General features: G+C 36.8%; 1 protein-coding gene across 2 annotated transcripts in view; it reads right to left on the reverse strand.

Annotated features, from left to right (window-relative positions):
- Window positions 1-282: 282 nt before the first annotated feature.
- WDR25 (WD repeat domain 25) overlaps window positions 283-26,439 on the reverse strand; it is a 61,041-nt gene continuing 34,884 nt past the window's right edge. For both annotated transcript variants that reach the window (XM_085061373.1, XM_085061372.1), the window contains 4 exons: window positions 17,206-17,336; window positions 4,244-4,414; window positions 1,940-2,080; window positions 283-1,560 (listed from right to left, as the gene is read on the reverse strand). In XM_085061373.1, coding sequence (XP_084917499.1) covers window positions 1,339-1,560; window positions 1,940-2,080; window positions 4,244-4,414; window positions 17,206-17,336 — 665 coding nt within the window. In that variant the 3' untranslated portion in view covers window positions 283-1,338. The remainder of the gene's footprint in view (window positions 1,561-1,939; window positions 2,081-4,243; window positions 4,415-17,205; window positions 17,337-26,439) is intronic.

The following is a 26,439-nucleotide window of genomic DNA, read 5'->3' on the forward strand; positions in this document are numbered from 1 at the left end:
AAACACTCTCTATGTATGTAAATACACAGTAATGGCCTAATGAACTTTATATTTGCTGCAGAAGAGCCCAGCTCCTGTCTGAGTGCCAAAGAACATCCCCTGCACTGAATAGTATGATAATTTTCTGTGTCCAAGAGACATCATGAAGTATAGAGAAATGCATGTGTTTGCAATAAATTAGTGTAGCACATTAATTGTTTTCACCTGCAAGCATCAATTCCATTACAGACTTGTGTACTAACCTGTCAAGAATAATTGGAGTAAAGTAGTAAACAGAGATACCATGTATTAAACAAAAAGTTTATTTTTTCCTAAAAAATAGTTTCATTTTGATAATGTACAGTATTAAGAGTAAGTTGAAAACTCAAGTTTAAACAGCAGGATTTCAAAACCACAAATGTATTGACTTCAAAATTAGGTTCAAGCCAGCTGTCACACCTTTCCCTGGAGCACTCAGAAGGCATTTTACAGCAGGTTGAGGTGATAACAGACTATCCATTATCAGAAGCAGTCCCACATGCTCTGTGACCTTTCCCCTTTGTGTGCATAGAAGATGTTTTGCCTTGAACTACAGTATTGCTTCTCTAGCCCTTCAGTGATCAGGTCAGGGAGCTGAAGTAGCTCAAACAAGTGGGAAAAAACATCCCAGGAAGATGTGATAGATATAAACTGATCTGAACTTCATCCTCTGTTAAATAACATGTCCTCAACTTTTGGTGAGAAAAAGAGGAAACAGTCTCAAGCTGTGACAGGGGAGGTTTAGATGGGATAATAGAAAAAACTGCTTCAGCAAAAGGGTTGTCAGGAACAGCCTGCCCAGCGAAATAGTGGAGTCACCATCCCTGGACGTATTTAAAAGATTTGTAGATGTGGCACTATAGGATATGGTTTAGTGGTGGACGTGGCTGTACTGGGTTAAAGCTTGGACTCAATGATTTTAAAGGCTTTTCCATCCTAAATTATTCTATTATTCTATGATAAATCCTGGTTTAAGCTGCATCGAAAAGATACCTAAAAAGAGCAATAACTGTCTTAAATTTAGGTACTCAGAGCAGAGTGGGACTAGATGAGCATGGGAAGATTGACACAAAAGGGTTAAAAATTTGTCTTCAGGGCTGAGGGAGAGAGTAGGGCTACTTCTTTGCTCAGCAGCTAACCACAAGACCATCTTAACTGCATTATGAAAGCATAAACATAGAGGTCATGGAAGGAAAGACAACAGTCTCACTCCTGCTTACAACACATCCCAACAGAATTTCACATTCCATACTCTGGCTTATTTCCTAAGCCTTTGACAGACTAACAAGAGAGAGACATCCTGAAAAGTAACTCTGCTTGTTATTGCCAGATCTTGATTTCTCCAGCCCAATCACATGTTGCAAGGAGCGATGGCAAGACTGGGTGAAATATTGCACTCACACAAGCTTCTTTATGTGCAGACAAAGTGCGAATAATCCTTGAAGTATGGTAATTGTAGAAAAATGCTTTGCCATCTGAACTTCCTGTCACCAGAAGTGTTCCATCTGGAGAAAATTCACAGCCCACTGCAAATCCTTCCACCTGTGAAAAACAACGTCAGTGTAACTCTTGATGCTGATTAGAAAAGTTCATAGTGGTATACTGAAAATTAATGTAGTACAAACCCCATGTATTTTTAAATAAATATACACTAAAGACTTCTCCATGACTTTATTAAAACATAGCCATATCAAAAACTTATTTAATCAAGTCATTATGCATTCATAAAGTATTCTAATAACTATTTTCTTCAGAGTGCATATGATTCAAAATAGACTGGCACATGGGAAAGCAAATGAAGCCAATTAATATCTATCACTGATTTATAATAAAACACTATTAGCAGACATACTAAAAAGCAGAGGTGCTTTGCTATGTTCTTTCTAAACTCGGATACTGAGTTCCTAGTGGGGAAGGATACCTTGTGTCCTTCGTATCTTTTCTTTTTGTTGATTCGGTAGGGTCGCTGGGCAGAAAACAAAGCCATGTAGTTCCCGTTGGTCTGAGCAACAAACACAGACTCCTTTGGGTGCAGGGTGAGACTTGGGCAAGTGTATCGCTCCTGAAAATGATTTTAAAGGAAGTTTTGTTGTATCAAACAAAAGATTTGTTCCAATGATTCAAGTTATCTTTTGACATATTTGAGAGCCCTGAAGGGCAAGGTGTACATAAGGCATCTCCATAGTATACATTATATAAAGATACTTAACTAACTATGAACCACTGGAAGTCATACATCAAGACAAATGGTAAATCAAACCTCTACCCTGATTTACTAGCTATTGACCAAAATCCTGTATTGCTCTAAACCATAATTATACTGCAGCTGCAGAAAGGTAACTAACCAGATGGTTTTCAATCATCCTCTTCCTGCCCACAGAAACCCAAAGTTTGGATGTGAAAGTGAATCTTCTTCTCCCATATCCCTTCCTCCACAGCCATACTGTGCTTTCCATGCTATTTTGTACAGTTCTCAAACTCTCCATCCTCCCAGTTCTGACCACACTGACAGGAACAGAAAACATCTGATTGAAACAGACACCTTTCTCTATCCCGCTCTTATCAAAAAGAAGAAAAAAAATTAGGATCATTACTAGCCTCCTTATGACAGTGATGTAGGCTGCTGCTGGCAGCAAACTCATAAATATCTGCAGTAATTAATAAGACTTGGCTTTACAGTTCCTATTTAAGACTGAATTAAGATTATATTCAAAACTCTGCATGGTGACTCCATCAGAAATCAACTGCTCTCACAAGGCTTCCATCAGGTCCAAATCTTTAGGTTAGTTTCAGTCTAACCTAAAGATACAGTGCTGAGTTTTGATGCCATGGATACAAATTAAGAGAGCTTTGGCTGTAGGATGCCTCTGCATGTGAAGAACACCAGGCTGACAGTGACCATTGGACACCATGGGCTATGTGGTAGAGTGGGAAGAACATCAGACTGGTTTTATTGTGTGATTTGGAAGTGAAAGACTGGGAAAAAAGCTCTGTGTACTGTAAGGTATTGGGCACACTGCACTGTGTGTTTCTGCAGAGAAAATGGGTCTGGAAGTATGGGATCAGAAAGCGCAACACAATCTGCAGAGCACTGTGCTGTTATGCTGGGTATGCTGTGGTAATGGGTTATTTTAGAGCTCTTAACTAGTCTTTTGTTAATGCAGACAAGCAATATATCAAGTCCTGTCGGGATCTAATCTTTCTGGAGATCTGAGGTGTTCTCTCCCACCTCAAAGGTTTCAAAGGTGAAATTCAGATAAGTGAAGCAGAGTTTGCAAAATCATCACCACATTTTCTTTATTCACGGTGGAGAAAAGTGCAGGGGGGAAAAGTAAATATCAGCGATGCTATAGTCATGTTTGTTTGTTACTCCTTGATGTTGAACCTTTCTGGTCTGTAACTTATATATTCACAATTGTTTTTTCCTTTCCTATTGTCTACCCAAGATATTGATAGGTCAAATATTTTACAAAGACACAGTACTGGAAATTAAACACAAAACAATCCTATTAAATCATCAACCATGGGTCCTTGTCAGCAGAGTACCACTGTTCATTTCAGCCAAAAAGCATCTATATACAATCCAGTCATATTATATTACATAGGATATTAGACTTGGGTTCTCAAAAAAGACCCAGGGAGTTGAAATTTTCTATTAACTTCCTTGGTAATCTCCTTTGAAGCTGTCAGCCTTTCTAGACAATTTAGTCTATTAAATGTCTTACTTGGATAGATGACTGAGAAATACTGCACCTGCACTGATAAATGCAAATTTTGCCTCTGTGATTATGCTGTATTAGGTATCTATATGCACGTATCAGGTTGCTATTACTATGTGAATATTAAACTCAATTTGTCAATAGCCCTCATTGCAGCTGATGAAAAATGTATGAAAAAGTGTGGGAAAAGAAACGTGGCACTATAGCAGCTACTGCCATGCACCACTGGCAAACCACAATGACACTGCAGAGTCCTTGCCTAAATATAGCTTAGATGTCAATGAATTAGCACTGAAATGTAAATATTTTAAACACAAGGAGACCTCTCAGTCTTCAAGGTTATTTTTTAATAACAATTAAGTGTTACGTATAAAAACAAAGTCATCAACTTACATGAAGAGCTTCTTATATAAGACCTTATTGAAAAACAAATGGGCTTTTTTTAATACACTGACAAGTATGAAATTTTAAATCACGACCCAAACAACACTAGTTGTTAATCTTACATGAAAAATCTGATTGGAGATTTTTGCAGCACTTTGGAAGTCCCATGCAATGATGGTACGATCAGCTGAGTCTCGGCTTACTGCATCAGTGCTTGTAAGAAATTCTCTTCCTTCAGGGAGAAAGAGTATATCCAAAGTCTGTTGTACTGCAGCTTTGTACACTCTTAACACCTAGGGGATAAAAGAACTTGTTATTTTTTGACAGATTAGAACATGATAACCTATGTTTTCCCTCCTTGTATTAATAATTATCTCCACCAAATTATTATTTTTAAATGTGAAAAAGTAACTCAATTTAAAATGTTGATGTACTAGAGTTTTAAATAGCTTGGTCAATGTATATAAAGAATCAATGTACAGGAAAATCAAATTCTATTTTAAAAAGCATCAGTTTGTACAATTTATATATTATATTTCTATATATTTAAGATTCTATTGTAAACTACCAAGGAATTAGAGTAAGATGCAGAAAGAGCTTTAGACAACACAATGTTGTGAAGATGGGTCTACACAAAGCCCCTTCTATAATACAAACTTCTAGATTCCCTAGAAGAGGCAAAAGAACCTTTGGCAGCAAGCTGCTCCACTTGGTGAGCTGGGCTTTAAACTGAAGGACTCGGGGAGTTTGGGGTGTCAAAATGTCAGCACTAAACACACCATTGCAACCAGCTGAGCATAGCCAGGCCAACCAGAGCAGCAGCAGATGTCCCTTAGCTGCCCTCCAAGCTGGAAACCAGCAGACCAACCACCTCAGGTGTCTGTATGCCAACACACACAGCCTGGGAGCAACCACAGGAGCTGGAGCTCTGTGGCCAGCTAGGAAGTGACAAGGGATCTGAGGGTCCTCATGGACAACAAGATCAATATGAATGAACAGTGTGCAGCTACAGCAAAGAAAGCCAGCTGGGTGCTGGGGCCATCAACAAGGGCATCACTAGCAGAGATAACAGAGTCATTGTCCCACTCCAGCCAGCTCTTTTCAAATCACACCTGGAACATTGTGTTCAGTTTTGCCCACACTGTACAAAAGACATGGGGACAGGCTGAGAAGGAACCAGAGAAAGGTAACAAAGATGATCAAAAGACTAGGAAGCTGCTACATAAGGAAAGGCAGAGAGAACTGGGCGTGCTCAGCCTTGAGAAAAAAGGGTTTAAGGGAGACCATGTTCCAGTATTTAAAGGGTGGCCACAAAGGTGATGGAAACTCCCTTTTTACAAAGAGTTATGTGGAAAAGGGGAGGGGTAATGGGTACAAGTTACACCTGGGGAGATTCCGACTGTACACAAAAAGTGGGTTAGATCCATGCAGAAATGGGTATCAGCCACCAGATTCTGAATATTTTAACAGCCTGTAAGCTGGATCTTTAAAAGAAGAGATATTTTTAATTATTCTAAGGAATACGTGAACAATTTGCATTTCCTTTCTTTCCATCTTTCTTCATGAAAATCTGTATCTATGTTGTCTAATTTGAATTTTGCAAATCAATACTTTTGCTTTCTTTTTTCTCTGATTTGCCTCCAGTGAAGAGAAACTTCAAGGCAAGTGGCCAGATCAAAGCAAACCATCTCTCTGAATATGGTGATCCTTGAAACTAGGACATGGGAAGACTTCTAGTTATTAATATCTAAATCTCTCTTTCTCCAAGATAGCTAAAAACATAGCAACCTGCACTTCCAACAGGGTGTTCAGAGGTTAGTCCGACTTCTAATGTCACTAGAAAAACCCACAGAGGGGAGAAAGCACTTGAAGCATTATCCTGAAACGACTCCCAACTTTGTGTCCCATTTCAGTGCCTACCTTATACCCCTAATATATCTAGTGACTACCGACTTCAGGACTCAGACCATTTGCAGATATCTTTTTAAAAGAAGAACAACCAAAGAAACAATTTTCAGGCGTCACAGTGAAATATCCTGGATATTCCTCTGTTTTACACCTTCACCAATTAAAGAAAAATCATTTCAAGTATCAAACACAGCATGAGAACTCCTTGATTTCCTGCCTCAAGCTCAAAAATCTATCACTGTTGGGAAAATGTTCAGAAAGGTGATCCTGCTTTAGGGTGGCCATCTACTAGTGGATGTCCTGATGTCCCTTCCAGCTCTGCTTCCTGTGATCTCAGCTTGCAGAAGGATGGCAGCAGCAGCTGCTCCAGTTGCCTTTCACAGGTTTTGTGAAATACACAGTTTAGAAACACCATGTTTGCATTCAGTGAAGAGCCTCAGCCGTGCAAGCACCCTACACACCCTATAATAACAGCAACAAGATGTAAACCTGCAGACTCAAAAAACTTGCACATTTCTCAGCAATCTGCCTGCATTTTTAAGATATTGAATATAAAAATGTGTTACTTGCTCTCATCAGATTTTACAGCCTCAGAATCTGCATAATATACAAAGCAATTAAACTTTGTAAAGCCAAAAGGGATATTTCCATATTTATAGCCTCCACTTTCTCTATGGAGAAATCACCATGCATATTTCTTCACAGAGTTATAAAAGGAAGTCTATAGTTCATTAGTAAAGTAGAAAATGAAGCTATTTTGTAGGAGCAAAAATGCAAAATGAAACCCCAAACTGAAAAAACCCCACAAAATATAATCGCCGCCTGGAATGAGAGATGGAAAACCATGCAGAAACCTGACAGCTGTGGGAACTGCAGGAGAAGAATGAAGTTAAATTGAGAAGAGTGGACACAAAAGGCAAACCACCCCAACAGACTGAGGAGGAGGCAGCTACTTAGCAGCAGGCACCTTTCCAGAAGTGGCAAGTCCCAGTCAGAGAGTCAGCAGGAGCAAAAGCATGGAGCAGCACAAGTGGAGAAAGAGGGACAAAGCCAAAAACAAAGGCCAGTGAGTGCTGGGAAATGAAGAACAATGATACAGAGCAACAAATGATTACAAAGTTCCAAATGGTTATTCATGGTACTTTTAATTCTTTGGAGATTCTTTAATATTTTCTTATTTTAAAGATGAAAATCTCAGACATACTGTTTAGCTCTTCATCATCTAAAGAAACCCCAAACTTGTGAAATGTGGCTACATATCCATACATACATTGTGTCCGGCATTGTAAAGGGTTTAGGTTTTGGATTTTTTTTTTTTTTTTTTTACAGTTTTTGGAGCAACAGGCATCTCTTGATAAGGAAAAAGAAGATATTGGGAAGTTGGTAATGTGCAAATACTTTTAATTTTTGCTTAAAACCTGTTGGGTTCTTACAAAAACTGCCACAATCAATTTAAACATTTTCCCTAGTAATCATTAAATAATATTTGTTTGTTACTTAATAGGATATTTAGCCAAATTACCTGTGTGCCTTAGCTTTGCAACAGGAAACTATCTTTATGAAAATTAGTACAAAAGACCTTCTTTTTCTGTTTGATACATACCTCAGAACAACTATGCTGTTTTTTCTTCAAACTACATAGTAAGAACTGACTCAGAGAACAGTAAATTAACACTTTGAATAGCAGCTGGGAACTAGATATACATAGTATTTCAATTGCCCCATAAAGACAGCTTTCAAAAATAACTAATTGCACCATCCCTGCTCAGAAAAGTACTCATAATTAAACCTGCTTTGTTCTACCTTAGGCAATTAATTCATGGCATGCCTTAGGATCTTGTCTGGGGAAAGCACCAGTTTGCCTACCCTGCTGGCTTTAGTTTGTTAAAAACAACTTCTGCTCTTTGGCTATTTGCAGATTTATCACCCATCAGCACCAGAAAACCACAGTCCACTTCTTCAATCTAAGCATTTTCTGGACATAAAAGAATTCATTTCAAGGGAAGGCCTAATCGTTTCTGGTGTCGACATAATCCAACATAATAACAAAGCTTCTTCAATAAGGCAAGAGTTCATGGCTGCAGGCACTCAAAAAGAAAGGTAATTTAAGCAAATTAAATCAGTTTCAAGCAGATTCTTATGGTTCCAGTGATGTGAAAAGCATGCTGTGATGCTGAATTCAAGGTATATATTTCAGATGGGTGTTCCATAATACTTCCCTGCATAAAGAACATACCATGCCTCGTATGTTGTTTGTCAAAAAACCTCAAAGCCTCCACACAAGCAATTCAGGAGCTGTTATTTGCCCCAGCTCAGTGCTGGTCACTGGTTATCTGTGTGCAATGCACTTTACAAACAGCACCTCAGATTTTATGCTAGTGATGAGACAGAAAGGTGCTTTTACAGTCATTGCCCTGGGCATCAGGATAGGAGGTCTCAAAACAAATCTAATAGGACTACAGGCAATATGGCTGGTCATCAAAAAAACCCCTAATCTGTCAGATCCATGGCTTCCAACCTGTAAAACTGAGCACATTTTTTCTTTCATTTCTTGTCCTACCTTTTTAGATTGTGTGATTTGGCATGAACCTTTCTCTGTGAAACAATACCACACCATTAACAGCAATAAAAAGCACATTTTAACCTATTGTAGTGTAAACCATTTGTGTGAATCTATTCTGGAGAATAAGGTGTTGAGGCAGAAGACTATTATTTGCTTTTTAGCTACATGTTCACAACAAATCACAGACACATGACAAATCCAATATATGTCTCTGATCCCCATCTAAAAATTGTAAGGACAATTTCAACCAAAACACATGACAATATCATAGGCAAGAAGATCAAGCATGCTAGAGTCTTATGTTCCCTTAAAGTGTTTTAACAAAACACTACTGTATTTCTCTTCATGCAGTTTAAAAAAAATCTATTTTTCTTTGCTATTTAAGTTTTTTCCTGTTTGTAACTGCTCTGTTTTCAGAGATACAACTCAGGATTATCAAGGGATCTTGAGAATAATTAAAGAAAAACTGTTTTAAGATGAAGAAGTGGTTAACCTTAATCTGGTATTGATCTCTAAGACTTCAGATATGAACAATGTACATCAGCTTTTTTTAAAGTCAGATCACTTGAAAAGGCACAAGAATCTTGTGATGGAAACTTTCAATCATTTTTAAGAAAAAAAAATTTCCCATCAGATTTTTTAATTTAAAATTACCTCAAATAGGATAAGAAGTGAAATTGACATATAGGAAAGATACAGGAAAATACAGAATGGCTTTTCTGTAAGTAAGTCACAGATCTTTTAGATCAAAACCAAGAAATTCTTAGGAAACAAGGAAAACTACAGAAATGAGATGACTGAGGTGAATTTGAAAGAATGTGAAATAAAGTCTGAGCAGCATGGAGAAGGTGAATGGTTTCCTCCATTATAGGACTTTGGACTGCAAATTAACAGAAGGCAGCTTCAAAACACACAGAATGAGATGCTTCTTCAAACACTACATATTTAAGCTGAATTCCTTGCTACAAGAACTTGCAGATGTAAAAAGAGCAAGAACAACCAATTCCACAGTGAAAACTGAAAGTGATCCAAAAAACACAAAGAGACAGGAAGCCCCCAAACTCTAAGTTAGGAAGGCTTGGATAACCATTGCTGGGAACTGCGATAAATAAGTGCTTTTCTATTCTTGTTCTTCAAAAGTGTATTGGTCACTGCTGGGGGTGCAAAAACGTGTCTAGAAATGGGCTGAAACTGGAACAGCCACTCCCTGACAGCTTCTCATTTGAGTACTCCTGCTGCAAAAGGAGGAATGTTTCATTGCTGGCTCCCTTCAGTCTCTCCTGGAGCACAGGAGTGATTGTCCACAGACAGGTTTAGGATTCTCCTCTGCAATGCCACTATATGAGGCTCCCAAATAAACACACAGAGTGTTCCCCTCTGTGTTACAGACACATGACATGTGCTTCACACTCAGAAAGGAGCCCTGAATGTTAACATTTAAAACCAAATGCCATTATGCAAGTGCAAATATACACCCCCCATATTTCTCTGAACTTTTTGTCCATGGATTCAGGAAGGATTTCTCTGAGAAGAATAACATGAGTTTTCTAAAGCACTGAATAAATCATCTCATTTTAATTACCTTGTTCTTCCTAATACCACCAGTACATGACAATGTATTGGCTGTTTCTATAGAAACCAGAAGTGCAAGTAGCTCCACCAGTTTCTACAGCCTTTTTTCATATTTATATGCTATCCAGAGACAAATTCATTAGGGCCTCCTAAATACATGCTACTTAAAATGACTGCATCTCATCTGAAAGAAATTGCAATAGAATGTTTCCAAGGAAACAAATGCAGTGCATTTGCACCTATTAATTTTTTTAACTGTGCTTTAACAGCTTGGGCTTATTTCTTTATAAACTCAAGTATGGAGAAATAGCTCAAAAACATAAAAAGCATCTCTTTAATTTTTTTCTTTTAAAAACTAAAGTTGTAGATGATAGCCACAATTTTGTAGCTAAGTAATGTACAGAGTAATAAACAAAGATGAGGGGGAAGGAAAAATCCCTGGTTTTACTCTGCCTTGAACTCTGTTGTTAATAAAAATCATGCAGTTCATTTAAAGACTAATTTTAAAAAGCTTGAAATAGGAGCTTCCACCATTTTTTCCCTAGTTAATTTCTCCTAGAGCTTATAAGATCTCAATTTCAAAAATGGGAAATTCTGTGTAAATTTTCAAATCTACATTTTCCTTAAATTTGCCTTGACTTAATCATTTTTCACACTTTCCTTGACAAAATTCTGTTATTAATCCCAAATGGCTGAATCTTTCTATTCCTTTTTTACTCTTTCAATTTCTAAAAAGCCACTGTTATTTTTCCTGCATAATATTCTACTGCTTTTTCTTATTGATTGTGCTAGCACAAGATTTTCCACAACAAAACCTTTTCCCAAAATAAAATAATAAATGTTGTTTCCATTTAGTGCCATGCCTGAAGTACTTCATTAAATTCCTCCCAGTCAGTTTCCTTTCTTGATATATCCTTTTTAGCCAGTTTTCTCATTATAAAGTACCTAGGTTAGTTCCCTCCTTTTCCACCTTCTCCAATTGCTCTGCCAAAGTCCAACATCATAAAGTGACATCAAGTAAAATTCAGACAATCAGCCTTCACTTAAAACACATAATTTTTTTTAATGTCTTCTATTCCTGTATCTATAACCAATCTTTACTTCAAAGTCCATTCTGTGGCTGCCAGGTCACATTTTACTGAGTTCCCTCTACCTGATGCCTTTCCTCTCCTTCCTTCCTTGTTTAACATAAGCAGTGGATTTGCATTTATGGAGGTCTAAGAGCTTCAAATAATGCTTTGGGATCAGAGCCACAGCCCTGGCACCTTCCACTTATTCCCTCTCCAGATTACTGTGTGGTGCTTCATCAGGACTAGCTGTTCTGACAGCGATCACAAATAGCTCTTGCAAAAGCTCCAAGAGACCTCAGTGGTTTGTGGCACTGGGCACATGAACATCAACAGACAAGAGATCAAAAACACAATATATCCAACAGTTGAGTCTTTTTTTAACAGAGTCCAAAAAAAAGTTAGTGGTCTCCACTTTTAAAGTCCCTTGCATTTCTGTATGTACATGATAAAGAACCAGTTCCTGAATGCTTACAAAATGGTAAGTTTCATCAAAGCAGAATGTAAATAAAAGGTAAAATAGTCAAATCTCAAAAATAATTATATAATTTCTAAATCTAAATCTTTAGATTTAGAAGCTTTAAATGAGTACATTCAGATGCAAGCTCTGACTGCCATGCCTCCTCTCACCGGAGCTAACAACATCCCTGCTCTACACTATCCAAACCTTGCTGACACATGTAAATACATTCTTTCAATGCAGTTCGACCATTCACCATATAATGAACTTCATGTCCTTTAAAAGTATTACCAGTATAAGACAGCTACAGTTGTAGTCTTGCTCTGATAGTACATCTGTGTAAGCTTAGAAACCCAAATTAAAAAGCAAGAAGAAATATCTGCAGTCATATTTACTTTAATGAACACAATAAGGTCCTTATTGCTGAGTTAAAGGGTACAAGTCTCAACCTTTTGTTCTCTTTGGTATTTCAAGGAATATTAAAATTTCAGGTAGAATAAGTGGTTTGAATATATGTTGTATCCTGATCTAATGTAGATCAGCCAAAATGAAGGGTGACTGTGCTGGCTTGTGCTGAACATCTTAAGAAATTCTTCCATGGCTCAGAGAAAGGAAATACTTCTAAAATACATAACTACTTTAAGGTCTCGAGGTTATTGCACATTTCTTTCTGCAGGGTTTTACAAGGTTTATCTAGGTTCAGCTCTGAGGCCCAAGGGTCCCATGAGGGCTGTTCAATATGATGCTCCCTCCTTGGTTGACACTGCAGGTTCTTTGTTTTTTTTAACAGAGCAGCTCACTTCCAAGTTTTCTGGTCTTTTCATAAAGTCTCTATAAACATTCTCCAAATTTTTCGTAAATTTAATCAATCTGTTATACAGTAATATAAGACCTCCAGAATAATCTCTTTACCAGAGAGACTAAACTGGGTTTAACACAAACAGAAAGAAATAACACTATAATAAATCTCCACAGGCTATTCAGCTGCCTCTTTAATTTTTTTTCAGGCTTTGATTACTTGTCTCTGTAATTTTGAGATGCCTGTATACTTTACATTTCACTGAGCAGTTAACAAGCTGTTCCATCCACTCATTTCTCTGAAGTATATTGCTCAGTTTTATCTTAAAGATTTTAACTCCCTTATTGTTCTTTCATTCTTTGTCTTACCTAATGCCCAATGCTACATTTGAAACAATTTTGCCTATTTGCTCAACAGAACAGGGATAGGAATAAATATCTTTCAACATTCCTCCTTTTTATATATATATAAATATCTGCCTCTCTGATTAATAGCCTACTGCACATTTCTGTCATGGTTTAAACCCAGCCAGCAACTAAGTACCATGCAGCCACTTGCTCACTTCCCTTGTACCTTGAGTGATCTGCCAAACTGAATGGAAAGGATTCATTTGCACACATCAGCAAGGTTTGCATTGTGTAAAGCAGGGATGCTATTAGCTCCCCTAAAATTTCTCAGTTTCAGTAGCTGAGAGTCTGCCTCAAATCAACTTGATATATTTTCTCTGGAACTTGGAAACCAAATTTTTGTATTGCATTCAAATCACAAATAAATATTAGTAATTAATGCTCATAAATTCATGGTCCTGGTCAGAAGTACTAACTTTTAAAAACACCACTATCTATGTCATTTTCCAGCAGCAGAAACCATCAATGTGGCACACTGGCATAAAGCAGCCCATTTAAACCACTGCACGTATGTGTAATTTGACAGTATTTTTTCACTTTCTAATTCTCTCTCTGTTATGCTTAATGTTTTGCTCTGGATTTCCACGAAAAATCCTCTTATTTCCTGTTATACAATTATCATTTTGCCTCACAGTTAATTTTAAGATGTGCAAGAGGATAGCTTGCTAAAACACAGGAGTGCATCCTAAAGAATGACCCCTGAAATTGAATTACCAGTGAATGCTGAAATTGAGTTTTCAATGTGCAATGAATAACAAGATTCAGAGGCCAGATTTAGGGTATTCACTCTATTGACAAAATATGCTGCAAAGCCTGAAAAGGCTATCAGGGGCATGATGATAGGAACAAAAAGAACCATTAGTTCACCCACACATCATTCCAAGCTGAATGACAGGTTAACGCACTTGAAAGAACAGGCAAAACAGGAAAATCTTGTAATGAATTAGGATGAAAGAACTGGGAAGATAGAAAGGTTGTTTGTGTCAAAATTGAAACAAAAGTGGCAAGAGGCCCCAGACATCTATCTCAGTTAAGAGAAAATGGCACTTATTGGAACAGGATAAATTTCAAAATATTGGCCAGGACACTATCCAGTCTTAACTATGGCTACAACTGTGTAAGATGAAAAAGACATATGAATAAAGATAGCAATATAAACTGAAAGCAGGAATGCCTGAAGAACCCATTGAAATCCCAAACTAGGGACCAGCAGACATGATATACTGATGACACTGATAATTCATGCCTAACAAATATATGGCTCTATGCCTAAGAGTTTGAAATGTAACTACTTTATTTTGCAGTAATGATGCATAGGTGAGACTAACCTCCATCTCAACACATTTGTCTGCTCCTTGTTACTGCCTCATGTAAAGTATTTTCTACACCTCTCTATTTGCCTTCGTGTTGTAGCTACACTGTCCATTGGTGAAGGGCTTTTCCTCTCTACCACCAGTTTTCAGGAACAATTTCACTGGGAAGACTTTCCAAGACAGCCAAATAGCAAACTCCAGCCCTCAGAGAGGCACATATTTCTGTAGGATGCACCTTCTGCAGAACATCAGGCTGAGGTGGTTGGCAATATTTGGCAATCACAGCCTGGGATGCTTGTGCTGCTTTGCAGCCTCTGTCCAGCTTAAACAACGTGTGCTGTTCCATGCCTGCTCCTGTTCACAAGGAAGTGCTTTCTGAATCTATGTTTATGTAGGTCTGAACTACAAGCAGGTTTGCCAGACATATCAATTGACAGTTAAACTGAGGCACCGTCAGAATTTAAAACCAAAAAGGAAGGAGCTGCATTAAGAGACAAACACATTTATTGTCTTCATTGCTTGGAATACAATCCTGTTTGATACCTTGGCTGGTGCCAAGGGAAAGCATTGTTGAAACTCTGACAACTCACAAGGGGGCAAAAAGGGTCAAGAACAGCATTTTTCAAGCCATTTGTCTTGGTGACACTAATGCTGTTCAAAGATAAAGCCAAAATACTGGGGATTGGCAGAGATCCTGACAACAGGAGAGTAACAGACTCAGGAGACAACTCAGAGCTAACTTATCTAGCAAGCACAAGCACTAACATCTGATATCTAGCCCCTTAGCTCTACTTCAGTCAATGCCAATTTTGCATAGTCTTCAGATCTTGTCATCACAATCTCTGGTACCAAAATTGCTGAAAAAAACATCTTATTCAAGCAAAAGTCTTGGATTGTAAATATCCATTCTAAACAAATATTCTATTTCCTTGAAACTGAAGTGCCTTCTCCATTACCAATATTTGAGATTGTGTCCTACCACCTGTGAAAAATTTCTAACATATTCCTCCACAACCATGTATAACATGAGCACTGTACTGACAGGCACATTTTTGCAATTTCAGTCATTTGTAACTGTAGAACAGAACCAGTTATCATTTTCCATCTGGAGAGCCTGGGCACTCTAAACACACACGAGCTGGAGGTATTGCCAGTTTGGCATGACCATGCTCATCAATCACAATTGATCTGAAATTTATAGAAGAATCATCTTCACAGATTCTCAGAGATAGTTGCTCAAAGATATGCATAGGCGCAAAATCCATCACAAAGAAATGACGTGTGGGGTGAAAGAATGTCTCTGGCTTTGTACACAACCAGACTATCACTTGACTTCATGTATAACTACAGTATAATTTCCAGAAAAGATTGTTGGACCAAGGTAGAAAATCTCTGAAAGAAAGTTTTGTCACCTACATCTGCCCTTGACTACAATCAAAGACCTCAAATTTGACATAACAATCAACAATCTTTAAGCCTTAAAAAGATGATATCCACTTAGTTCCTGAAGCACCTTTTAAAGGCAGCTCAGCATAACACGACATACAATGGCTTCTCCATGTTAAAAAGGACAGTGAAGTATTCAATTACAGACTACACCTCTTCTCCCCACAATTAGAGTCTACTGTGATGAGAATCTCAAGAAAGAAAAACTGTATTCTCTATTTCATTTCCATACTATGAAACCACTGAGCAAAGACTTCAGGAGCAAAGACTTCTATTAGTCTTTCTTCTTCAGTTCCCTGCCACGGGGGAACAGTTACAATGGAAATTTCGTTTCATTTTTAAAAGTTACACAGGTATTTTTTACCAAAAGCATTAACCTTTTGCAATTTAAAATTAGAACTATCTTCCTTCACAGACCTATGCTTTGAGTGTCTCTTCACAGCCCTATCAAGGAAAACTAGCCATCATACAAGTATGATGGATGCAATAAATCCCATCCACAGCTTTAACAATGGTTTTCCCACTAACACTGTAACTCTGTAACTCACAATAAATTTATTTTCAGAGTGGCCTCAGATGTGGCAGTCTCAATATGTATTTACTAATGTTTTTCTTTTAAGAACTTACTCATGTGATAGAGATCCTACATAATTAAATTCTTTTTAAACATCAGTGACAAATGCAACTGCAGCACAGGAACTCAATTGTTAATTGCAAAAGAATACTCTGTTTCCTCAACAGAGCAACTTCCACAATGATTTCAGAGCTCTCCTGTTAGAGCCCTCATACCTGAAAGGTATCTCCCTACATCTCACACCTATTATTCTTAGTACATCAAAGGCAGAGAGAAGGTTTGGCTATGCTGTCTTATCTTTTTCAGGTCCCTTCCGCCATCCTCAAGAGCCAACAGATGGCTAACTATGATGAGTAGGATCTACCCACAGAGAAGTTCAAAGGAAAACAAAGAACTACTCACTTTACAGTCCCTGCTTCTCTTTGAGCTGTTCTGTGCATCACAATGTTGCTTACCTTACACTTCCACTGGCAAAGTACAGCTCTGGTCTTACCTGAGCTCTGCATGGCAGTTGGGAGCACACTGTTTTTGTGGTTCATGATAAAGTAAAAGCAGAGGCATTTCACACCTCTGTGGCACTTCATGAATGTAAAAATTGCTCCAGGCTTCTGTACAAAAGGTACAGACACACAAATCCCGACCCACATGTAACAGCTTGAAAAGTGAATTGGCTGTACTGCTTCCTAATACAACTGCTTTTCACAATCCTCAAGCGAGCTATTGGCATTGTTCAATTCAGCTACATGTTACTTGTATCTACCGAAAGAAAAAATATTATTTTTGTGTACAATGTTCCTCGTAGCACTTAAAACACATTACAGAGGTTCACATCAACAAATAGGAACACAATGACAAATGCAAAATATTTCAGAATAACATTTCATTGAAAGATCAGCAAGTACATCTAGCAGCTTAGTAACACACAGCACACACAACCTAAGAAACACTCTGAAAGAGAAAAAATATTTCCTTTACCTTAGAAGTCCTTATATCCCACGCTTTAACTTCTGGGCTGAACCCTCCACAAATGAAAACATTTGACTCTGTAGGGTGGAACTTCAGTGCACTGATCCTAAATTCGGTTTTGCTGCTAAATATCTGCTTCCCTAAAATCAAGTGAAAAGCGGAGATTAAAATTCAAGCAGAAAATGAAATATGTTATTCATTTCAACTTAGTTTCAAAAATATCAAGGTTGCCAAAGGTGAACATGCTCATATTAACACATTTCAAATATCTGGGGCTACTCTTACTTAATGAAAATAAAAGACAGCCCACTCATTTCTATCCTCAAGAAATTGCTCCTGCTCATGGGCCTCTGCACCATTGACTGTTTCCTACTAAAAGGAGAGAACAAGTAGTTCCCATACTAAGGAGAGGAGCTCCACCAATGTCTCAGTTCAGACAACCCACAGGAATATATCTACAAATCTAATGGTGGAAGCCACCATCTTTTTATCAGTGAGACAAAAACAACTAGAACAAAACTTTGTAGAGAAACACCATGTCCCAATCTATATTATAACTCTTGAGTTGTTTACTTATCTTTCTGTGAAGATAGGAGTGAAACTTCATCATGAAAGTAGGAAATAATTTGCATACCACCATATGAAGGCAATAGCTGTTCCCATGGATACATTGTTGCCAACATTTAATTGTGTACACTAATCTCCACAGGATCCTGTGGTCAGTGTCAATTGGATTGCCTGCACTTTTGAACACAACAGAACTCAGCTAGGTTAATTTATAGGACTTTTCCACAGTCCGCTGCTTCCTTTCATCTTAACAAATTCATGATATTACTGTATATTCACTGAAATAAAATTTTTGGAACAGCAGTATGGACTGAGATAAATATACCTGCTCACTTTCACAATAACAACTGTGATTTATATTCTACATATCCCATATAAAGATCTATATTAAATAAAGTTACTGTTGTAAGCAACAGTGAAGGAGGTACTGCAGAAGTAAAAAAAAATCCTTTAAAATACTATAATAAAAGCTTCTTAAAATATTCTTTAATTTGCATTTTCTGCAAGTGAGGGTTGTCTTAAAACAGGCTTTCTTAAACAACTGAAAATACTTTCAGCTAAAAACATTACTGACAGATGTAAACTCTTACTGTTAGGTGCAGAATATTGAAAATCATTCACATAGATTTTCTTATGCTTATTTCATTATCTGGGGCTGATTTATTAGCTTTCATCATCAGTTCCATTTTCTTCATCTGCTGAACTCAACTTACACACACAAGCTGGAGGTATTGCTCAATAGGCTAGGACTTGTAAATCACTTATTTATTCAGTTTAAAGAAGAGAAAGATTTTACTTCTTCACACATACTCATCAAGGGAAAAGGCAGGCAAAAGACATTACAGAGAGCCTGAAGGAGAGGTGAGTGTTGTTCTATGTGAATTCTGGTATTTGTAGGGGATTTTTGTCCTTTTTCAAATTATCCACCAATTGCCCATGCAAGATCTAAAGGGCCTCTCTGTCACTACTAAGTGAAAGACCTAATTTCATCAACGAGTTACTTCCCCAAAAGGACAAAAAAGTCATAAGGGCAGCAGAGATTTTCTCCACAAGTCATATCTAACAGTGACCATCTCTCACCATGGGAGCTTTCAGTATCCCAACAGCTGCAGGGGGAAAAAAGACTCCACAGGGATGGAAGAAAGTATTAAAATCATCAGTTATAGGAGCAACTAGATATTGCTCTCATGTACACCACTACCAGGCATCACTGGGGGGGCTTTACAAAAGCCACATGCACAGGCATCTTACTCTCACCCACAGCACTTGAGAAAATACTGAATTACCCCATGGAGACTCACTACTCAGCTTAATAGCACTTTGCTCCCAAAGGAATTTGTTTCTTACTAGTTCCCAGCTTAACAAAAACTCTGGGAGTATAATCAACAAATTTTCAATGGGACTGCACCCAGAAATTAGCAAAAATGCAGCCTGACTGTACTAATCCTGTCACACAGCTTTATAGAGGACACTTCAAGTGATCACTGTTCTGCACAAAGTGCACAATCCAAATGGCATTAGACGTATCCACAACTGATTCAGTGGAACTCATCATTCAAGCTTTTGGCAAACACTGGCTTTGCTGTGTGTTTACCTCCACAAGACTTCTCCAAACTGCTTTTTCTATAATAAATACTTGTATTCCCTAACCTAAGACACAAGAAAGTCAGGTAAAACACAAGAAAAACAGATGTGCATTTAGTTCAAAATTAATTTCATCTACTAACTACAAGATCCATTACTTCCACAGAAAGATTGATTTAACATAATTTGTTATTAATAAGTCCATTTTTCAATCTCATTCCTAACTACTTCCAAGTAATTTAATCATTCACCTGATATTCTCTCCAGAAACTAAAATGCTCTAATTCCCTACTCTGTCTCCCCCATTTCAAAGAGAAATGGGCACTGGATTTGCCCTTTTCTTGTCTTCTAGAGGCTGCTATTTATCCAAAAGCTCTCAGTGACAGTCACTAATATAATTAAAACATAAGGATCTCAGTGTTATGAATTCTACATTAAAGTGTAATAACAAAATTAATGCAAACAACCTGAGCATCTTATTCACCTCTATACTCTTCAACCTCCTTCTTTTTCCTATTTTAAGCTGCTACCTTACCATTTGATGCAGATATCAACCTTTTTTTTTTACTGATCTCAGAAAAAATCACAATAAATTAATCGAAGAAGCTCAGGCTCTCCAACTAACACTTTGCAATACAACTCTCTCTCTTATCTCACTCCCCAAAGTGAAATTCAGTCAAACATCTCTTTTTGGAAACTAAGTAAAGTGTTTGGAAGAGTCTATTAGATGTACACATGAATTCCATTCTACTGCCATGTCACAGAAAACAAGCAAGACTGGAATGCAGAGAGGCTGAACAGCAGCAGGTAACACACTCAAAAGGGGAGGATCACAATGTTGCAGAAAGGAAATACTTCTATTGTCAGAACTAAAATTTATTCATGATGCAATTCAGAAATTTAGGAAAAACAACCATCTGAGAGATGGAACAGATCAACGCAGAAGATGACATGGGGCAAATTAGCTCATGCAATTCAGTAATTTGAAACAATGAATTCAACTCTCAGCCCTCTTCTGTACAAACTTTGCTTAGTGTATTGTACTACTATGAGCAGAATTTGTTCTTTCCAGGCTGTAATCCTTCTATGATGGAACCTACTCCATAGCTTGGAAAATCCAGCTTCAGTGTTTGCTATTGATCCTCCTCCACCTTTCTGGAAATCATTATTTACAGTTACATATATTTTTCTCTACAATTACCATTTTATAAAAATTAAACATGCAGCTTTGGAGGGCCTTATTTTATATATTGCTAAAGATGGCTTTTGAGGAGAAGACTCCCTTAGCCATAACAGGTGTAATTCAGCAAGCTTGTATATACTTTTATTGCATAGATACTTATTGCATTTTAGTTCCTAAAGGCAGCATAACCAACTCAGAGATTAGAAAATTATGTCTTCAGAAAATATCTTTAGCTAATTGAGGGAAAATCCATACCACATATCATTTTCCTGTATCAGGGGTTGTTATTCCAAAGCAGAAAGCAAATGTTTCACTAAATCCTTAATTTTCACCATTTCAGTAACACTACCTATTATATTTTTTGTAGTGTGTTTTATGTTCTTTAAAGGCTTTAATTCAATTCTCCAAGCATTAAAGGCTTGCCAGTAACATAATAGTAACATACACAGTACGGAAAAACAATCTTTAAAAATATCTTGAATATGTGTTTCTGCTCCTTTATGCAGTAGCCTACTGTGAAACTGCTCAGCTATGGAATCAGATGTTATAAAGGCTTTTTAACATTGGGAATTTTTCACAGAACATCAGCAGAGTAACTCAGCACAGGATACTCCTGTTACTGTGTTTATGGTCCTGAGGTTCACACACCTACATGCATAACCCAAAAACATTTACTTCCTTACTCTGATCTGTAAAGAAAAGTGAAGCCTGAGACTTACAAGGACACAAGAGCAATCTTGCTTGGCAAAATGGATTTCCCTCTGTGTTTAGGAGAAGACATAAAACAATATATACAAAAATATTTCATAACAGTCACAATCTCTCTCATGCACAATACTGAGAAAAAACATTAGATTGATCAGACGTAATTTGTTCTTTACAAATCAGTGGTTTCCTACTTCTCCATGCTTGCTTACAAATGGCCTTATTTTTTCAAGTACCATACTTATATTGACTACATGTTTTTCCTAATTTTTTCCCCTATATATTCACAAGTTCACAGCATGTGAGGATGTTTGAAATATTAAATCATTTTCTCTTTTAACCTTTAAAAAGTCACTAAAATAAATACTTTTCTCTCTTCTTTTAGCAAAGACTTTACACCAGTGAGCATAAAAAGTAAAATGCTGTTATCTCCTAGCTGGAGAGTGACCTCTAAACTATGTTCAATACATTTCATAAGACTGCTGAATTTGGGGGGAACCTTTGACCTCATATCTAAGGTGCCTGCATCCACTCAAAAGAAAAAAAAGTAATAATTTTTTTTTTTTTAATTCTAAAAAATTTTTTAAAAATCAACTGGGCTTTTTTCTGAGGTGTCATATAAAATCTTTCTGCATATTAAAGCATACTGTCTAAACAGAACTGGGAGAGAAAGGCTGGAACAGAGGAATGCCACAGATCTCCTGGGGTGAAGCTCAGGTAAGAGAACTAAAATTCCTATGCGAACAAATACAAGTACATTAAAAATAGTAATGTTATATCTATAGCAATATCAAATTAGAATGGAAAAAATACATTAAAAGAAAATTTAAACCATTCTCTTGGTAGGTACAAAATGTTCCATTAAGAAACACTCTCTCTCATTATAACTCTGAGGAAATGATATTTGAAACCAAGCTCAGTCCATGAACTAAAATACAACTGCAGCATTTGGCAACTTAGGAAATGTGCCAAAATTTCTTGGAACATTCCCTCTGTCATAATATTAAAGGAATGAAAAGTATCTACAATATGCAAATAGTAAAAACCCAGCCAATGTTCTGCCTATGCTATTATACCAATTCATTTGTGACTAATGAAAAATCTACTGATGAATAAAACATACACTCCAAAAATAAAATCGTTATAAATAAATTTTAAAAATACAATTACCCTTCTAAAGCTGGTAGAGCATCTCCATTGCATCTGGATGTAACTGAAGTTAAATGTCAAATGTATTTGACCTGGAATTGTTTTAAAAGCATTTTTTTTCAATGCTCTCTGAATACAGCACTATTTAATACTCTGCAAATAACAGTGTGTCTGAACTACCAGTAATAGAAAATGACTGTGTGTTATTAGTGAAAAACAAAACCAGGGAGTCTCAGACTGCTGCATCATTATCACATTTCTGAAACCATTCTAAAAGCTTTACTTTTATAAAGAAATAACATATATAAAATAGGGCAATAACAAAAATATTAACCATTAGCAGGCAGTAAATCTGTAGTTTTTGGATCTACCAGTATTTGTGAATCTCCATAATGCAGTACTGAATTTGCCTGATGCAAACTGCAACTAATCACAAAACCACTCATGTGAATGACTCATGAATAACTTTGAGTTCCTTAAAAATGTATGCATATTTTGGATCAGACCCCTATTCTGAATGTGTACAATAGCTTTTAAGAAAACCATATTTGTGGAGAGTCTTAGCTTCATATCCTGGTGTTAAGGCAATGCAAGACTCTTGAAGATAATAAATTATCTACAAAAATTGAATTTAGAAAAAGGCTTGCACAACAACACCTACTATCTCTTATTCAAACCAGGGTAAGAGAACTCCTTGTACCTCATTAATTTGAATTCTTCTCTTGCCCTGTTCTTCATCACAGTATCATGTAGGTTGTACCTCCAGGGATCATCTAGTCCAAATTCCTACTTAAATCAGGTCCAGCTGCAGCAGGTTACTTATGGGTCTGTCCACGGAAGTTCTGAATATCACCAAGTATAGAGTCAAAACCTTCTCTGCATAGCCTGGTTTAGTGTTTGATGACCCTTCAGTTGAGCCAACAAGTTTCTATGTTCCTATATTTTTCCTTTGCTTCTTATCCTTTCACTGTACATATCTGGGAAGAGCTTGGTTTCTCTGTGTGCTAGGAAAACCCTTCCTAATCTGGCCTGGAATGAAGCTGACCTTTGCTGGAAGAGGAGACTGCTGATTCATATTCAGCACCATGACCTCCAGGAACTTTCCTGCAAAGAAAAGTTTGCTTTCTAACTAGTTGAGCACCAGCCTGGTCTGTTGCACAGGATTATTCCCTTCCAGATGCATGTTCTTGTTGAATTTCCTAAGATTCCTATCAACCCATTTTTAATGCTTGCAGCATCTTAGATCTTCCTATATATATATGAACTTTCATTACATACATGTGACAAGGGCAAGAGGTTTGGTCCTGTAAAACTTCGGGGTAAGATTCCACGGATGTGTCTTCTAGCATTACATCAAGATTTCTCTCCAACAACAAAAATTCTGCTTCAAGATTAATTGGATTTCAGTGTTTGCTTCTATTCTGATGTAGTTCAGATCATAGAGATTTTAAAAATTACTCCAGAAAATGCAATGTATTAGGACAAGGAGTACCCAAATTAAAGTCCAATCTTAGAAAGAAAATTTCCTGGAGAATTTGTTCTGGCACTGTTTGTTAAAAAAAATGCTGACACATTCCTTTGAGAAATATCATACCTAGTGTTCATCAGGCCCAGAACAATTAGCCAGCCTACAATCTTGATTTAATAGGGCAGAAACTATGTTCCTAACAGAAAACCAACAGAAAATGACAAGAAAATCCCCCACAACTCAGCAGCTCAATGCATGTACTAAACAGTATTTGCAACCATTCTTAAATTTTTAAAGTCGTTCTATTCAGACCATTAGGTTCTCTTAGTGAAGGACTTGTAACAATTTTTATAACACAGATGTAATATATGAAACCTATACTGAAAACAAAGACAAGAAAGATTAGGTTTTAGGAAAGGATTGGGAAAATGTTGAACCAGAACAAAATATTGAAGAGACAAAGCATAGAGCCTTAAAGAGAGCCTTATTTTTTATAAAATCCCTCTGGCATGCACTTACTACATTTAAACACACTGGTGGTTAGTTCACACTAGCAATGGAAAGTAATTAAGACTGAAGTCCAAAAAAGTATATGAAAGTCCTCTGTGAAGCAACAGTTCTAACATCTATCTGAAGTTAATCAAAGAAGAAATCATCTCAGCACTGATGAAGAGTGAAGAGGAATGAATGATTCAGTGAACTAATGTAAATCAAAATTTTATAGATGCCTTAGTGTTTTTCAAATGGAAATGAGGCTTTTTATATCAAATTGATTTGGATTCCAGAGGCAAACTGCTTGCCCTGTTTCTTTGAACAGAACTGACTGAAATGTATGAAAAGAGTAACTTTACAACAGGGAAGGAGCTCAGAAAGTGGCTTGCATACATAGTAAATCAGACTAAAATTCTAATCACTCATATTACACTTTTTCAAATGAGGTGTGAAAGTCAGGTCCAAACAGAACCACAGTTCAAAGGAACTACAAGGAATTCTGTGTTCTCGAAATAAGGCAATAATGAATATCTGATCTTTTCAAATATATAAGCATTCATTTTACACATATGGTTTATTTAAGTACCAAGAAACACTATATAATTCACGAGTCAGTAAGAAAAGAACAATTTACAAACTTATGTGCTTTGAAACTTAGTAAATATATTTTGCTCTTACAGTCATCTCCTAGAAAAGTATAAATGAATCACTATAATTAACTTAATCCTGACTCCTATCCCATTACTGGATAGTTAAACCAAGGAGATGTTAGAAATTAAAATGTATCATTTAAATTATGTATCTTTGGAATTTGTGCTATGATTTTATGAGATTTTTTCCAGAGTAGGCCCTTCAATGATTCAGACACACAAAATCTATTCAACTGCTATAAATCGCATTAAGAAGATAGCCATTCTGTTTAGAATTTTAAGCATTACAGACAAAAGCAAATCCACTTGGATTAGTAAGATTCAGTTATCTGTGAGACTAGAAAGGTTGCTGTAGAAGTCTAACATATTAATGACTTGGTATATTAACCTCACATACTACTACACCAAGTATATAAAGCTCCTTTCCCCATTAAAAAAGCTGAATATTCTCAAAACATCAGTATTCTGTAACATATTTTGCATTCCCACACTGCAACAGCTCCCTTTCAGCCATCACTGAATTTAAATACTTCTCTTACGACTATTGTTGAGAAAAATAAATTCTTAGAGCACAGAAAAGAATCTTTTTCTCATGTGAACAATATTTAAAAATTTTCTTGGCCGCTTTCCCAGTTCATCTGAAAAGGACTTCTGCTTTCCAGATATTCACATACAATGTAATTCTTGGTTTTACACAAGAGAAAATCCTCCTAGGCAAAAACTGCTTGGAATTGTTGTAAGGATTTCCATTGTAGTCTCACAAAAAATATTGCACCTTTGCAGGAGTTAAACACTTAAAAATAAATTCAGTGCAAAATATAAAATTGCATCTATTCCCTTGACAAGGTCCCATTTTGGACCTAATTCATTTACAGACACACAGAGACGTCCTATTATGCACAGCCCCAGTGAATGCTGCTGGATGCTGGTGACATCCATTAAGGAGAGAAGGAATATAGCTGACAGAAGCACTTTCGTTTGGGAAGGAGACATGAGGAGACACAGCATCCAGGAAATTAGTTGTTAAGGTTACAACAATCAAATCCCAAATCAAATTCAAAAATGCATCAAAGCAACACAAGCTCAGTCTCATGGTTTCATAGCAGAATTTAAGTGTCTATGCTCCTAATTAAGGTCCTATTCAGAGAAAAGAAAAAATCACCTAATTAAGCACAAACTTCAACCCAACAGAGAATGAGATACAAGCCTATGTTTAAATTAAATATATGTATAAATGTTATTGAACTCAGCCTTAAGAGGCTTTTCAAACACTTTAATGAATGACCATGTCAAAGCATAAAAAATACACATTTCATTCTATTCATCTGTGTAATATCTCACAACAGAAGTTGAACTGTAAGATATTTCAGTTTTCTCAAATTTCTCCAACTACTCTTAATAGCTAAGATACATTTTTTAAGTAAGGTCACATTTCAAAAAATTCC

Source organism: Lichenostomus cassidix, chromosome 5, assembly GCF_008360975.1.
Source record: "Lichenostomus cassidix isolate B80296 chromosome 5, HeHo_3.0, whole genome shotgun sequence".
Classification (NCBI taxonomy): domain Eukaryota; kingdom Metazoa; phylum Chordata; class Aves; order Passeriformes; family Meliphagidae; genus Lichenostomus; species Lichenostomus cassidix.